This window comes from Struthio camelus, chromosome 5 (assembly GCF_040807025.1).
Source record: "Struthio camelus isolate bStrCam1 chromosome 5, bStrCam1.hap1, whole genome shotgun sequence".
NCBI lineage: Eukaryota > Metazoa > Chordata > Aves > Struthioniformes > Struthionidae > Struthio > Struthio camelus.
In genome coordinates this window covers 69,560,403-69,577,332 of record NC_090946.1, presented here as the reverse complement: position 1 = coordinate 69,577,332, position 16,930 = coordinate 69,560,403, and the positions used below count along the sequence as shown (strand labels likewise).

General features: G+C 36.2%; 1 protein-coding gene across 5 annotated transcripts in view; it reads left to right on the top strand.

Annotated features, from left to right (window-relative positions):
* The window catches only part of SETD3 (SET domain containing 3, actin N3(tau)-histidine methyltransferase), a 66,415-nt gene that overhangs the window by 26,257 nt on the left and 23,228 nt on the right, over window positions 1-16,930 (top strand). For all 5 annotated transcript variants that reach the window (XM_068946997.1, XM_068946999.1, XM_068946998.1 and 2 more), the window contains 5 exons: window positions 1,458-1,567; window positions 3,045-3,137; window positions 6,487-6,635; window positions 7,671-7,743; window positions 8,245-8,501. In XM_068946997.1, coding sequence (XP_068803098.1) covers window positions 1,465-1,567; window positions 3,045-3,137; window positions 6,487-6,635; window positions 7,671-7,743; window positions 8,245-8,501 — 675 coding nt within the window. In that variant the 5' untranslated portion in view covers window positions 1,458-1,464. The remainder of the gene's footprint in view (window positions 1-1,457; window positions 1,568-3,044; window positions 3,138-6,486; window positions 6,636-7,670; window positions 7,744-8,244; window positions 8,502-16,930) is intronic.

The window sequence follows — 16,930 nt, the reverse complement described above, 5'->3', positions numbered from 1 at the left end:
ACAGCCTTTTAAACCTGATTGTCCAGGGAGTTATTCCGTCCATGCTGTAGTTCACCCATTCAGTCTATAACTCCTCAGCTTGACAACTAGTGCGCTATGGAAGATTGTTAAAAGCCTTGCTAAAGTCAAAATAAATGACAGCCACTGATCTTCTCTGATCCATAGAACCAGTTACTTCTTCATAGAAGGTTAGTTAAACGTGATCTGCCCTTGATAAGTCTGTGTTGGCTGATCCCAGTCACATTCATATCCATTGAGTGAAATAGCTTCCCTTTAGGACTTGCTCTATGATTTGCAAAGGAATAAGGAGAGACTGACCAGTGTCTAGTTCCCTGGATCTTCTGCCCTCCCCACCCCCCCCCTTTTTAAGTTACCTTCTTCCTGTCATTGGGAATCACCATGACCGTTCTAAGACGATAGCCAGCAGCCTTGCAGTGACATCAGCTAGTTTTCTCAGCACAGTGGATAAATCCGATCTGGTCCTACAGACTTGTGTGGGTCCAGCTTGGCTAAGCACGCTGTAACTGATCCTCCTCTCCCCCAAACTTTGGGATGAGACACAGAAACCTGGGAATCCTGAAAGCAGACCTTACCAGTAGGGACCATGGCAAAGAAAGTATTGGGTAGCTCAGCTTTTCTGTGCCTTTTATCACTACCTTGCTTCGCCATTTAGCAGAGAGGTCTGCTTTTTCTCTGATCTATCTTTTGCTGGTGATATACCTGTAGATCCCTTTCTTCTTGCCATTCACATCCTTCTTCGATTTGAAGTCCAGCCAAGCTTTGCCCTCTGTAGTTCTGTCCCTGCTTGCCCAGACAGTGCATCTATGGTCACTCTTGGTTGCCTGTGCCTGCTTCACTCTCCTGCTCTGTGTTTACTTCTGTTCTGTGTTTGAGCTCTTGTTAGTCAGGTTTCCCATATACAGTTAAGCTGGTATCCTGCTATGCCTGTCAATTTTATTGCATGTTGGAGTGCATTGTTCTTCTGGGTTTTTTTTTTTTTTTTTTTGAAGTGGAATACTTAATTTAATACTCATTGTGAATTACTACTCTAGTGCAAGCACAAATACTAATTCAGCTGATGTCCAGATGCAGCTGATAAGGTAAAATAACATCTGTTTTAATATAATGTGGATACTTTGATATCCATAATACTCCTTCAGAAATAATGAATTCACAAGTGATCTGAGTGGTTTTGCTTCTAAGATTGCTAATTTCTAATTACCATGAGGTAATTAATTTGCAACTACATGAAATATTGCTTTAGATTGCACTGAACTATTGCAATGTGTTCAGACCATTCAAACAATAACACTTGCTGCGCAAGTACATACGTGCCAGAAACAACTCTTCATGCTCCATTTTTGTAAGTGACTAATGACAGAAGATCTTGTCTAGTCATCATTACCATGTTTAGTTTCTTAGTAATTGGTGATAGTTTGCTCTTTAATCTGTTTTAGTTGGAAGATGGGGAAGAAGAGCCGAGTGAAAACTCAGAAGTCAGGTACAGGAGCCACAACAACGGTATCTCCAAAGGAAATGTTGAATCTAATCAGCGAATTACTACAAAGTAAGTTCCATTTTATAACCCTTTGGGGAAAGGGGTGGTGTGCAGAGCAGTCGAAAACATTCCCTGTCCTCTTATGTAAACCAATGTATTCCATTCATTTCCTGTAAGCGGCCAAGCTTGTTTACTCTTTCAGCCTGCCTAAGATTGCATCTAGTTCCTCATAGTATATACCACCATTAATATATACCGTTCTCGGTGTCTGTGAGTATGTATTGGACATACTGTATTTTTGGCAGCTTTTGGCTTTACTTTTCAACACATGCATTGATACTAACGGAGATCAGATGAAAAGCTACTCTAGATTACTTAACATTGCAGCATTGTCTAAAATGCCGTTCTTGTGAACCTCAATAATTATACTGTTTCTGTTTAACATTTGACTAGTACTTCAAACTGAAGTATAATTTTGGACATCAGAGCAGAAAAAGTACCTGTGGAAAGCAGCAATACAACTCTAATGCAACTTCACTGATATTTCTGTCTCTTAAATAAAGTTGTAGCTTTTTTTATTCAGAAGCTTTCTTTACTTCTCAATTCTGGTGGGTAGACCAAAGTTTTTTCTGCTTGTTGAGAAGTTTGTGGACACATCTAAATGCTGCCTTAGAAAAATTAGGATTTTTCTTTACCGTTGCTCACAAAGAACAGGCAAGGAGTTGACGTAGTAGTTTGATGCTTATCTTACGGTTGGCCTGTGCTTTCAATGTTATTACCAAAAATAAAACATAGATCTAATTTTCCAGGCAAAGACAAGTCTCAGCTGGTCTTTTTGTCAATCTTCTGTATTTTGTTCAATGCAAAGGTTTTCAAATCAGTTGTGTAAAGCAGTCTTCACCTGGCCACTTAGATTCGTGCAGCTCAGATCAAGAAGTGCACACCCTGGCATCGAGAGCATTGTTTGAGACATTGTGGATATGATCTAAAGCTAAAGCTTGGCTACATGTTCTTTTGCTTGTCCTTCCAGTATACGTACATCTTAACACTGTATTGACATAGGCAGGTCAAATGCATGTACCAGTCAATTTCTCAGTTGCCCTGCTTAAGCATTGCTGATGTATCATTTGCTTTTGTTACAGTAAGCATGATGGCAAGCAGGCTAATGTAAGCAGAATGTTTTGCTTGGATTATTGAAAACACTGGTGTTTGTTTCATCTTTGAGACTGTCTACTTCTATTTCTGGTTTTTTACCTTTTTTTTTTTCCTTTTGGTCTGTCTTATATCTGAAAGAATAAGAAATGAATAAGAGCAAAATAACTTGGGGCAAGTTATACTGTTAAAATTTCAAAAGTCTCTATTATATGTCAAACAATGAGATGTGTATAACAATGGAGATCATAACATTTACTATGTAAACATATTTGAAGGACATGTAATACTAAGGTTTGGTTAAAGTTACCATGAAATCATGACCCTTTCTCTGATGTTAAAAATATATATTATATTAAAGAGAACATTTCAATTTTGGCATTTTTATTTCCAGAATGCAGCAGTCCTACCCCGGGTCCTGGTAAGGAATGGGAAGAATATGTGCAGATTCGTTCGCTTGTTGAGAAAATTCGCAAAAAACAAAAAGGTAAATGTAAAAAACTGATCATAAGATAAAGGTGGTTCAGCTCAGGTTTGCTTGAAAAGTTGTTGATTGTGTAAAGAAAAATATTTTTCGCTGTTATATTATAAATATTATGCAATCCTGTTGTTTTGGGACAAAAATACTAGCTCTCTGACCTGTGCTTGCTTTTTGTACTTGCAGATGTTTCTTAAATATTCTAATGGGCTTAACTGCTGATACTAACCGTTTGAATATACGTACTTATTGATAAACGTCACAGAAAAATGATCCTATGATAGTTTTGTATGATAAACCAAAGAGACATCCTGAGATTTTGCTGAGGTGACAATCTTGAGGACTAGAAATAAAAATTATTTGAGAATAATAGGCCTTTTTGATCATGTAGTCTGACCCTCTGCCTCTATAAATCGGCATGGTTTGAACTGAATTTTGTCAACATTTAATTTTGACCTGAACACTTTACTGGACATGGCAACAGTTTCTGCATTCAACATAATGAAATCAAATTATGACAAAATAAAAATGTATAAATGTACAAAATAAATCAGGTAATGAAAGTTACTCTTATAAATCAAGTACATAATTAAAATAAATAAATGTGTATGGTATCACAGTTAATTTGGAGTTTTATCACTGATTTTCCTAAGCTTAAGGTGTACTTATTTTTTAGATCAGAACAATTTTCTTTCAATATAATCTGTAATAACTCAGTGATCTGTTGTTTATACTTTATTCCCCTATTAGTTTTGTTTTTCTTTGGAAGTAAGTTCTTAAAAATACCTTCCATTTAATTTTAGTATAATTAATCTCTTATCGCCATTATATTTTATTGGCAGATGAGTAACTTTTTAACCAGGGCGTGGATAGATTAGAGCTGGAAATACTTGAAAATATCTTTGAACAATTCTTTTTACTCTGGTACTTACGTAGGAAAGGCAAAAAAGCCAAATTGCGTTTAAAATTGAACTTGAATGCTTTGATAAAACAAGCTATATGATGTACTTGCTTCAAGAAGCAGAAGCAGACTAGACTCAGAGGTTTGAAATGTGCTTTTAACATGTGTTTTTAGTATATATTGACTAATACATAAAACCTTACTTCATAAAAGGATTTGTAAACCTCTAAACAGCAGCTATTGGCAGAGGGCATGGGCAAAGTATGAATGGTACTGTTTGAGTGACTGCGTCATGCAGCTGTGTAGAGGTGAACTTGATTCATTGTTTTGCTCACCCATAACTTATATAATCTTGTGTTATATACCCTTGTTTTTATGATATAATACATGTATTATGGTAAAACAACTCAGGTTAACAAGAACAGATTTAGTGTTAGGATTGGGCTATTCACGGTATCCTTCTGCTGTGCCAGAGAGATCGAACCATCTATGAGGAAAATGGCTGCTTGCAAAAGAAGCAGAATTTGTGTAACAATATTATGTTAACTAGGTATAGGTTTTGCCATGGAATATGCAAAACCTACTCACCACAGTACTGCTGATATACAAATGCGTTTTAATATAACATTCTTACGTACATTGTGAGTATAAATACAAAGGGTGTCTTTCGAAACTATTTTTGAACAGAACATACTATTTTATATTATATGTAGTTTTCTAGCTTAATAAAAACTTTAAACAATTAGCAAAGAGAATATAAATTGCTGTGGGGAACTTTAAGATGTACAAATTAGTATATTGCTCAAAGAATCATACTTCTGTGCTTTTCTTGAGTAGAACGCTGGGTTGGAGAACATGAACTAAATTGGTCTTGATTAGAGAAAAATCTTAATTTGAAAGCTGAGTACATATAATTTCTAAAACTTTTCTTCATTTGACTTCTTAGCAAAATGTTAAATTAAGCTAACTTTGCAATACAGATTTTCATCAGTATAGCTATATTTTGTTCACCATAGAAATAAATAGTGCATGTAGTTTAAAGGAGCTGTTCTTTTTAATTTGGAAAAAAATTTAAAAATGTGGGAAGTGTTGGCCTGCATCATATATGAGGAACAGAAATAGTATTTCAGAGATGCTTAGAGAACAATTCCAAATGCAGGCTGCATTTTAAAAGCTTCCAAGTAGCCTTATACAGTAGTAAATGTTGGAAATAAAAAGAACAGTCCTGGACAGTATAAACACCTGCCAAGTTCTGTAGAAGTTACGTAGCTAGTCTGACTGCATGTGTGAGGCCTTGGCTCTAAATATATTCTACAAAAAATAACATACTAAAATGAATCTCAAATAAAGGGGAAATGCCATCTTTAATTAAAAAAAAAAAGGGGGGGGGAGAGCACACTAGATTCCCAGTGCAGTCAAAAATACTTCACCGTTTCTGCCAATATACAAAGAATGTAGCTTTAGATGATAGTTGCACTGTCATGTAAACTACAGATTTTATTTGTTGTGGGGATGGAAATACTGAAAAGATTTCTTTCAAATATCCTAAAACTACTTTTCTAAAACCTTTTTAATAACAGATGTATTCATGATCTATACTTAGCTGGTGTATTTTTGGATGTAAGCAACTTGCTGATCACATATGGCTACTTATAAAAAGGCCTGAGCGTTTCAGGGATTTTTTTTGAACACTTTTAACATGATCTGACATTAGAGTTTATATTGACCAGGAAATAGGGGAAAGAGGTACAGACAGAGCTGACTGAGTATAGCCAAACTAATTACTGAGAACCATAATGCTTGAGTTCAAATCAGATGAAAGTTAAAGTGAAAGCTGAGGAAATGAATGACAACTGAGATTTCACTGGGAGACCACATTCCTATTGGAGAAGTAAAGCTTAAACAATTTGAGAGAGCTCTGTAATGTTAGGAGGATCATCGGTCATAATTATTGTTTAGACTTTAGTAGATCCATATGCTACAGGAGAAAGCTAAATGCCTAAGGAGGACAGGTTGAAATCTGTTTATCATCAGTTCCAGTACTGAATTAATGAAATTACAGCCTGCTACTAAAATTTCTCCTTGTTGTCTATATTAGCTTGTCAGGATTGCATTTATCATCAATATTAAGCTGGTAAATATTTGCACTCATAGCTTATTTAAAAGGGAAAGGGGGAGGAGAGCTTCACACTTCTTCACAACCCAGTTTAGATGGCCGATTTTTTTTAAGATGACTGGTGAGCCAATTTGGCAGAATGTTTAAGTTGATGAAAATGAGGTATGACAGTTATAGGCTATCGAATAACACTTAACAAAGACCAGTTTTGACTCAGCTTCTTCAAAATAGAACTGCTGGAAGATAGTTATGTTTTGCAGTTTTCTGCGTTTATATTAAACTTTTTATCTTTCTAAATCCTCTTATTCCTGCATTTGTTTTTTAATAAACTGTGTACATAGGTTTGTCTGTTGTCTTCGATGGGAAAAGAGATGACTATTTCCCTGATTTGATAAAGTGGGCTACTGAAAATGGAGCATCCACGGAGGGTTTTGAAATAGCTAACTTTGAAGAAGAGGGGTTTGGTCTGAAAGCAACAAGAGAGATAAAGGTGAGCATGTGAACTTTTGAGTAGAGTAGAAAATCGTGTTTAGAATGTAGCTGCAGAGCTCTGAAGTGCTCATTTTCTTGTGTTCCCCCTTTTGAATGTTAATGAAAGTGCCGTTATAAAACTCCCTAAACTGTATACTTGAGAAATAAAATTATTCATAGAAATTGAATATTATTTTGCTGTGAATTTTTAATCAGTCGCTTTTTCTCTGCGGTTATCCTGATAACTAGAGTCCTCCGCCCCCATTGGGGTAGCCTTCTCGTTCATATTTTCTAACTACTTAGCCTCGTCTCCTCTTCTTTCATATCCCTTCTTTTAAATCAGTGTTATTTTGGCCTCATAAAAGTATTTGTAACATTTATTTTTCTGTGAATTGAAAAAAGAAAAATACCTAATATTTGTAAAAAGTCTTTTGACCATCAGGTGGGAGTACAGACGCACAATTAGCTAGCTATTAAAAGGTAAGCTTTTGAGGCTGTTTTTCAAGGCTACTTCTCATCTGCAAAACAGGGATTAAAATGAGGCAGTCGGCTGTTGTAGAATGTATGTGAGAATATGAGCGTGTTATGTTCATTTTAGGGCTTTGGTAGACTGCAGTTAATAAAACTAGCACTACCAATTGATAAGGATAAAAGTCTTGAACAGCTCTTCTAAATGAAGAATGGACACATAACGTGAAAAAGAGAAGATATTTGATCACATAATGGCAATGTAATGGATGTGGTGCATTGGATGGATTTGAGGTTGTGTGGAGAACCTCCATGTTAGCACTACCGAACTTAAGCACTTCATTTTGCAATCTAGGTATCTTTTGTTTTAAGCTTTGTATAATGCAGATTGTGGCATTTGGTACCACAATATAAAAGCATTTTTGTAGCTTATTTGTTTAGTTTGCAATGGAAGAGGAGGAAGAATTTTGATTAAAAAGGGAATGAAGAAAACCTGTAATTTAAAGATGATGTTCATATATTTAAGACATTTGGTATATCTTATAAATGCTAAAGGACCCTCGATATGTTTTTTTCCTTTCTGTAGGCTGAAGAGTTGTTTCTGTGGGTTCCGAGAAAACTGTTGATGACAGTTGAATCAGCTAAAAATTCAGTATTAGGTAAGAGCTTAAAGAAATTCATAAGCAAGAATTTGATATGTGTGGGATCATTCAATAGGAGGCTTTATTTTTTTTAGCTCATCTCCTTTACCACAGAACTTGCTTCGCATCTGGGTTTGGAATAGCTGGAAGCTTGAAACATCAGTGGAAAGAATTTAATTTTCTTTTTTGTCTCTGGCTGTGTATGCTTAATATCTTCCAGAAGTGTATGTGTTATTTTGAATACATTTTGTGTAGCTTGTTAAATGCTTGAAAATAAGGTGCTCTATATAGAGAGATGCTGAGAGTATTGTTTTACTTTCTTCATGTTTTTCCACCATGCAATTGTACGAAGCACTTAGGTATCAAATAACTTGCTTGCAGCATAACGCAACATGAGCAGCCAAATGCATTAGGAATATGAAAAGCTATTTTTATTTCCTCTTATCCTTTTAAAATAAATCTAGGAAGATGTTTTCCCAGGCAATTAATTTAATGCCTCATCTTTGTGGGTTAATTCAGGATCCCTGTATTCTCAAGATCGGATTCTTCAAGCCATGGGCAACATAACATTGGCATTCCATCTTCTTTGCGAGCGAGCGAACCCTAACTCTTTCTGGCTGCCCTACATTCAAACTCTCCCCAACGAATATGACACTCCGCTCTATTTTGAAGAAGATGAAGTGCAATATCTTCAGTCAACTCAGGCCATACATGATGTTTTCAGCCAATATAAAAACACAGCTCGACAGTATGCCTATTTCTACAAAGTTATTCAGGTAAGCATCTTAAATGTAGTATGAAACATATGTTGTTCTCATGATGCTTATTGAGGAAGGTGTGAAAACAATGCTGCCAAATAATAGACGAAATGTATTGCTGTTATAGACACTGGAAAAGTTTAAATCATTAAATTGATTTGCTACTGGTTTTTGACTACTGTTAAAATTTCACAGTTCAGCAGGCATATTATAAGAGTGTATTTAATATCTTAAGGAAAAATGATTACTCCCCTCCATTTCGCACTGTTGAGGCTTCTGGAGTACTGCACAGTTTTTGGCCCCCCCAGTGCAAGAGAGATGTTGACAAACTGGAGTGAGTTCAGAGAAGGGCTACTAAGATGTCATGTGCTTCAGCCCTTTAGCCATGCAAGGAGAGGCTGAGGGAGTGGTATTTGTTCAGCCTGGAGAAAAGGAGGTAAGCAGTGATCCAATTATTGTTTTCAGCTACCTAGTGGTAGCCAGACTGCAGAAGTTTGCCTGCAGGAAGTTGGGCTAGATGACCTCCAGAGATCTCCTAGAAACTATGTGTCTATAATGGTATGAAAAATTTATAGTTTACAATAAACAAAGTAAAATTATAATTTCTAATTGCCACAGAAAAAATGTATATGTTGTACTTCTAATGACTGTGGCTTTCCGTTCTCTTTAACTTAGTAAGAATTTTGATTGCTTTTAAATACATAGCTAAACCTATCTGGTAACAATTGTAGCATATGTAGACTTGAGACAGATTAATTTTTCACCATGCTTCTGAAATAATGATTTAAATTGAGTTTCTGAGGTAGAACTATTACTTTGACGGACATCCAGACGTAACGGGTGTTGCAGGTGAATGGTGATGTGTTGTCGTCAATGTAGTGCTCAATACCCAAACATCAAAAGCTGTTTTTTGGCAAGTCTGTCTGAAGAACATATGACTATGTACTGAATTTTGACCAGAAGTATGTGATCTGGAGATGTTTCTTGGCAGAAAATACGGAAGGTCAGAAGATACACAGCAATTCTATTCTCATCCAATGCTATCAGAATTTCATATTAACTATTTTAAGTTAACAACAAAAGTTAAATTATTTTGCTCAGCTGCTTGCTATTTAAAGAACTTCGTATGTACGTATGAGACAGTGTTAATTTCCCAGATATTTTGAGCACTTGATGAATGCAGTGATACTTTCTGAAAACTCAAGTCATTGAAGATACTGGGTAAATATTAAGTAAGATGCTTTCATTTTGAGGCAAGGAGTATGAAAAGTAGCTTTTATGTCAGGAAAGAACAGTGTTCTCATATCCAGGTGTGTTAATTCAGGGAAGGATAGTAGAGGTAACTCTCCTTTCTTGCCCTGTACTGTTCTAGGCTAGCAGTTCCCACTTGGCCTGCCAGCTTTTCACTTTTTTCTAAAACAATACTATCTGAGCAAACAGAACTACTACGTTTTATTCCTTTAGAGCAGCTTTTTATCCCTGATTAGTTCTACTGTTTTTAAAGAATATTGCGTAACATGTTATGCAATTCTGCCAACTACTATTCACGTTCTTTACAATGCTTATTCAGATAGCTAAGCTATTACTATGACTAGTTCCATCATTTCATTAACTAATCCTGCAGTGGTAATGTTACACGTGGGAGCTTGTATAATCAGAACATTACTTTAAAAAAGCTGAAGTACAGCTTTGCTGAGATTCAGAATGGCACATGGGGTTCTGACACCCATATTTCAGAACCTCTTCTCAGTGGTTGATGAGTACCTGTAAACTGATATTAAGGTTATACAAGTACCACTAAAGAATCTATATAAAATGCCGTGGTATAATATTAGTTGGAGCATGAGATAGCTATTATGTGAAAAGTAGCTTAAATGTTTGACAAAAATATTAAAATGTATGTTTCTATAAGTTTTATGTGTCATAAAATCTGTTTAAGGATGGTGAATACACGCTATTTCTCTTGTTATTTCTTAAAGCCAATCAAAAATCATTTTTGTAGAATTTAATCTAATATGATGAAAGTAATGTCTCACTAAAATAACTTACATTCAGCTTTGAAAGCCATCCTGTTGACTAGGTTAGGGTAAGAAAAGCTACAGTTTGAGCAAAGAAAATAATATACATGAGATGACTTTAGGAGCAAACTGTCTTCAGAACACTGGTTGTGGTGATTTGCTGTACATAACAAGCCTTTAATACTCTGCACTATTGTATTCCATTGTATATTTGCATTTACATAGAAACGTTCTAGTACCTCATGGAGGAAGAACTCTCAGACTGAGTTGTATCAGCGTCTGATACGATTTAGGCTGTTTCTGTTTGGTTTGGTCGCAGCAGTGGGAAACCATGGAAGTCACGTTTCAATAGATGGCACTGTTCTCTTTGAGCTTTTGCATTAGAGCACCCAAGAAGGGATTTAGTACTGTACTGTTGCCTTTTGCAGGAATTGTTAAAATTTAGGTTCTGGCCGCTTGTGGTCTAAAATCCAGACTGGATTTTTTTTGCTTGAGAGCCTCCTAAGGAATGCATTATTTGTTGTTTTATGTTCTTGTATAATTTAGGTGCTTTTTAACGTTGAAGATGGGCATGCGGGTAGATCAAACAGGAGTCATTTATTTGTATGAGTGTAGTTTACGTGTCACTATGGTTTTTTTTGTTAGTTGGATTTTTTTTTTTTTTTTGAGCTGTGATTAACTATTAGGTAAATTTCTGGTGTGTTCCAGTTGTTTGGTGTCGTGCTTTCAGTGCTGCCAGGTAACCATAAATTCAGCTGCATGTTTATTTACTAGTGTTCAGTAAATGTCACATTAGGAAGCTCTGTAGCACAGCTGGCTCCAAGAGTGCCAAAGGAATGTACTAGATTGCTATTATTAATCTTTTTGCAAACTCATGGAAATAAGTTTTAAAAACTGAAAAGATCCCATAAGTATTTCTAATCTTGGTACAGAAAACTCCTTTGAAATATTCAGTGAAGCCTCATCTGCTTATTTCAAAATAGGATGTGGTTGGGATCAAAGTTCTTTTTCTACACAGTTGAACAAGTCAGGATTTGGTAATCATAATACTTCATGTGGCATTGAAAAATAGCTGTTGTTTTTTGGAAAGGATGATGATAATTTTTTTAAAGAATTAAGGTTATTAAGGTTTTTATGGAACAGTTCTACAAGCAGAATCCTTACCGTAACTAAACTAGCAAAATAATATGTTTATTGCTGATAAAAGTTGCATTGACACTGGAAGGGTTACAGCTCTAACTGTATTGCACAAAACCCTTTACTTCTGTAGATGCAGCTTAAGTGACTTCTCCAAAATTGTATCGTAAATTATTTGGGGATTTAGACTGTTTCTCAGTTCTTTACTTCATTTCTTTGCTATTTCTGCTGTTGTGTGCTGCAGTGGCAACATACAATGGCTGTATGTGGGGGGCTGTATGTGTTTTCTTAAAAGGGAAATTTTGGTTTACCACGTGGAACAGTGCTTAACCTTAATCTTAGCAGTGGTAACGTTGATACCAGTATAACAAATAATACAAGATGCATGTTAATCAATGAGTTATTTATACCATTATAATTGGTCAGAGAACGTGAGTGCTAAAGATCCGTGTTAACTTTGTCACAGTGTCTTCTGTTTATAGTGTGTTTTATAAATTCATTTTTTGTTTTTGCTTTCAAAAAAAGAGCTTGTAATTTGTGAAATAGTTGGGAGGGGGGAAGTGCAGAGGAAAAAAACAAATGCCTCTTTCCTCTGCTAAAACAACATGCCATCTTTCATTATTTAGAAAAGCTGAAATGAATTTTGGTATCATCTTGCGTGTGCTCAAATCATTCTGTGAGCAAAGTTGACCTGAAAAGTACTAGTGCTAAAGGTAATAATTTTGGAAGTTCTTGAGTATATCGAGAAGAAGAGTGGGGAGAGAAAATCTCATCATGTAAATGAAGGGGGGAGGGGAAGGATATGTGAAAGTGAACATTAGTTTTTTGTATGCCATCATTTCATTCAGTGCTGTTACTGCTTTAGCATAAATATTTTCATGAAAGCTGGCGTATGTGACTAGGATTTTGATACTGCTTCAGGCATGCGGACCAATTTTTTAAATTTACAAATGTACTTTTTGTAATACAAAACAGGCTGCTAACTTTATTTAGTTTCTTGCTGGCTATTCAACCGCAGAAAGTAGAACATGCGGCATCTTGAAATACAGAGTGTTTTGATGATGTTTGAAGACACTAAAAAAGAGTATTGGGGAAATCAAAATACTTCTACTGCAGCGTTTTTAGTCTGTAAAACACCTCTTATGACCAGAGGGAATAAAAGGGTTAACAAATCATTAACCAGAACGCTTAATTTTCTTTATAGCGTAGGATTACTAGGCTGTTATTAAAATAATTTTGATTCTTATAACGTATGCAGATTTAAATATTGTTTGCCTAGTGCGGGTCTGTTTTATTTCCCTAGCTTCTGCACAATGGTGCTTTTCTCTGAACGCTGCGGTTCTAACTCTTTCTCAAAGTGATTAGTCTGGATACACGTGAAGAAGGGGCGGATTCATGCATTTCACAGCTGTTGTAAGCTAGGCTGTAGTCTGGTTTGAAAAGCAAAAACAGGTGTGATGTTGAGCAGACAAAAATAAACCCTTGAGCATGTTAGCCAGGCTCTATACACCACACTGACACCTTTCTAAATGTGTGTAATTTGATAACTAAAAAATAGTTAAGAGCTAAAAGTTCTTACAAACTTGACTTTAAAGGAGTATTTGGATTCTGCATCGCTATCAAAATACAGCGAATAGTCAAAAGAGTACTTTCCTCATGGTAGACTTCTAATTTTAAGATGTTTTTGTAGTTTCTTCCAAAGAGAAGTTTTGTAAACTGCAGGGTTTTCTTCTCCCTGGAAGGTAGGCGTGTAACTTCCATTAACATTTATGGGCATCGCATGTGTGGCGAAGGGCGAACAGAGCCCGAATGTTTATGGTTTAATGTTGAATTTTTTTTTCTACACTGAAATGTGGTATAATAAGCACAAGAGGGAGCCATATAGTTTACAGACATTCACTGTGAGATTATATTCCTAAAGAAAATAAAACAAAGTTTGAACCCTTTTTTAAAAAGAATATGCAGTGGTTTTCCTGCTTGACTTTTCCTCCCACCTGCACCTGGGTGCCTGTTTGTAGTCTTCTACAGAGAAGTTTTTGTAGATTCAAACAAGACATCCAGACAAGGAATGCTCTTATAGCGGGTAGAAATGCCAGAACGCTATTTAATCATTTTGGACACTAAAAGTCTGAAGCAGTGTCGTGTCTTTTCCCCAAGTGTAGTAGAGGCTGTTACTAGCTGCCTCACTAAAGGACAACTTTCATGTTGTGCTAGCCTGCTGCATTCAGGGGCACGCTAGGCAGTGGTGCCACGAATATTAACGTGTGGCTGTCTCTGGTACCCTGGGAGAGAGGATCAGTTTTGCAGAACGGTCCAGGATGGCAGTTAGGCACTGATTTAGACACAGTGTTTTCAGCCTGTAGTCTCTGGACTGTTGGGGGATTGTGGGTTTTTCTGAAGGGGACCTTAAAAATAGAGCAAGTTAGCTGTCTGTCAAGCTCAGGTCCGCTATAGGGAAGGCTACACGTCACTTGTCTAATTGGTAGGTTGAATTGAAAAATGGTCAAAATCCCTACTGCTTGAACCTACATCCCTGAAGCAGTAACAGGATGTTTTAAGTAGCTTGTAACAGTGCCTTTTTGTCAAACATATAATAAACCAAAGAAAATTAGCATTTGTTCTTAAAAGAACCTGCAGCACTATGCATTTTAATAGCTACATCTAAATTGAATCACATACAATTTTTTACAGAATCTGTTTGGTAGAAGTCATATTAATACTTTTAAATAGTATGTGTAATCTGTATAGTATCCTGAGTTTTCCACAGGAACGCTTTCCTACTGGTTTTCCTACCAATGTGTATTGATTGATTGATAGATCACTATATATGGTGCTTTTTAACGTGTTATTTTAGTCTCATTGTGAATGCAAGCCTTGCAGTAATATGTCAAGGATATTTTGATCAGTTTGTTTGCACTATTGGAGAGAGAACTTAATCTCCTGGAGGTTGTAATCCCTTTTAATTGGAAACTAAATTTGATTTATTATTCATACCAAATTTGACTAATTGATTTAGTGGGAGTGAAATTCCAAAATCCACTTATTAGCTGTTGGGCACTGGAATATTATTTTAGGAGGGAAATTTTAAAGCACCGTTAAGTTCTAGATCTCAAAATAATGTTATAGCATCTTTAAAATCTGGCATTGCGTTTCTTACTCTGCAGTAGCTGGATATAATTTTGACCCCGGTGTTTGAAGCTGTGGTACTTTAAATATGGTTTATGACACTCTAATGTTATTTCTTACACTGTTCCTAATCAGTATTATTACAGTAAGTGTATAATTTTCCAGAGCGGTGTGAGGTAGAATGTCTGATCTTTCTTGGCCTAAGATACCACCCCACCAATGCTACCCCACTATTCTACCTTTTAAAGTGCTCTAAACTATTCAACCTGCTCGAAGGCTGTTTATGTATGCTAGATAATGTATATTGTAATGTTTCTAAAGAGTTCAACTAATAAGCAGTCAAAAGCAAATGTATTTGGAGGCAGAATATAATTTTGATCATGCGCCAGGTAAGTTCCCCCTTCCACCCCCCCCCCCCCCCCACTTAATTGGCATACCAATCAAATAGCTTTTTTAGAAGTAATGTCAGCGTTACTCTCAAAAATGACTGGAAAAAAGATGGTGCAGTTGTAAACTCTGTAACATCTTTCATTTTTTATTTGCTTGTTTATTATAAACGTCAGCTTAATGAGAGAGTTAAAATTTCATTAGCTGAGCACTTAAAAAAATAAGTGTTGCTATTTAGATTTGCTTTGTCCGAATTTCACTACCTGAAGTGGGCCCCTTGATCAGCAATAGATCAATAGCTAGTTAATAATGGAATATATTTCTGCCTTTCTGGTTTTTTTTCTTCTTTATGAGGGCCAAAATGATGTATTAGTCTGTTTTGCTGGCAGCAAGCTGAATATTGACTGTATTCATGCTTATACTGTAACACTTAGTGTATCTACTGTAATGTGGTTTAAACTTTGCACACATGGGCCAAATTCTTATTTTCTATGTCATTTCTGGTATATCCCACTCTTGGCAATGATAACGACCATTCCTGTGGCTGCCCGTCTCCACCACAGAAGCAGCTAGGGGCTTTGCTGGATTATCTGTCTGTCTCAGGCAAATTAACAGCTCAAGGCCTTGCATGGGTAGGAGGTCTGCTTCCTTCTTCCCCCAGTCCTTCCTCGCCTGCCCCAGAACATGACAGCTCTGGGCGCTGAGCCAGCCGGACACAGGAGGAGGTGTTTGGCTGTTTGGGCAGCATTGCTCCTCAAACAGCTGTTCCCTATCTCCTCCAAGGAAAAGGTGGCAGGCCATATGGAGGCATCCTGTGGGCCAGATTCAGCCACCAGGTGCCCAACTGGACTGTGCTGGCTTGGATGAAAATACAGGCACATCCCACTTGCAGTGTCTGTTATCTCTTGCAATCAGAATATATGGTTTAGTATTTTGGAGGCTTTGCATATGTTTAAGTGACTCTCGGGTATAAGCTAACAATTTCAGAACTGTAAACTTTGCTTTCTCATTAGAATTGTTTTAAATTTGGAGGAGGACAGACAGGATAAAACAGATTTTTTGTTTTTGTTTTTTTGGATGTGAATGTCATCTTTCTTTGGACATTCATTGTTAAGGCCTACTAACCAGTAGGTATTAATTTATTTTAATTTCTGAATGGTTTGGATTTCTGTTATATGAGCTTAAATGCCCTCTTTCCTCTAGAGAAACAGAGATATTCTTCAAAGCCTATATGCCAACACTCAACAAAATTTGTTTCTGCAGAGTTTAAATCACATTTGGGAGGAATAATATGTTCTCTTATTAGCATTATGATCTTCTAAGACATTTTTTTTGAAAGATAGGATTCTCAACCACTCTCCTGGTTGAGAATGTAGATAAGCATCTACTTTTACAGCCAATAGTGTGGAGATATTTTTTGTTTGCTTTTCTATTGGTTATTTTTATTTTTGTTTTTAACTGAGTTGCACTTTCTGGAGCAGTTGAGTTTATCCCTATGGATGTTGTCTGCCTTTTGTGGAAGTGAGTGCCTCAGTAGACATCAGGAGATCGTCATGCACTTACAAGTACACTTCCTCATTTAAAGTTTATACTTATTGTGCAGATTTAATATTTTTCCTGATATAACAGCAGTTATAAATGTTCCATAAATTTAAAATATGATACCAAGCTGATGTTTCTTAGAATGGAATGCTCAAAGGATGTATTCTTTAAGCACTGCAAAATTATACAGGGGACTTATCTTTGTTAAAATTAGTAATTTAACTAAATTACAAAGTG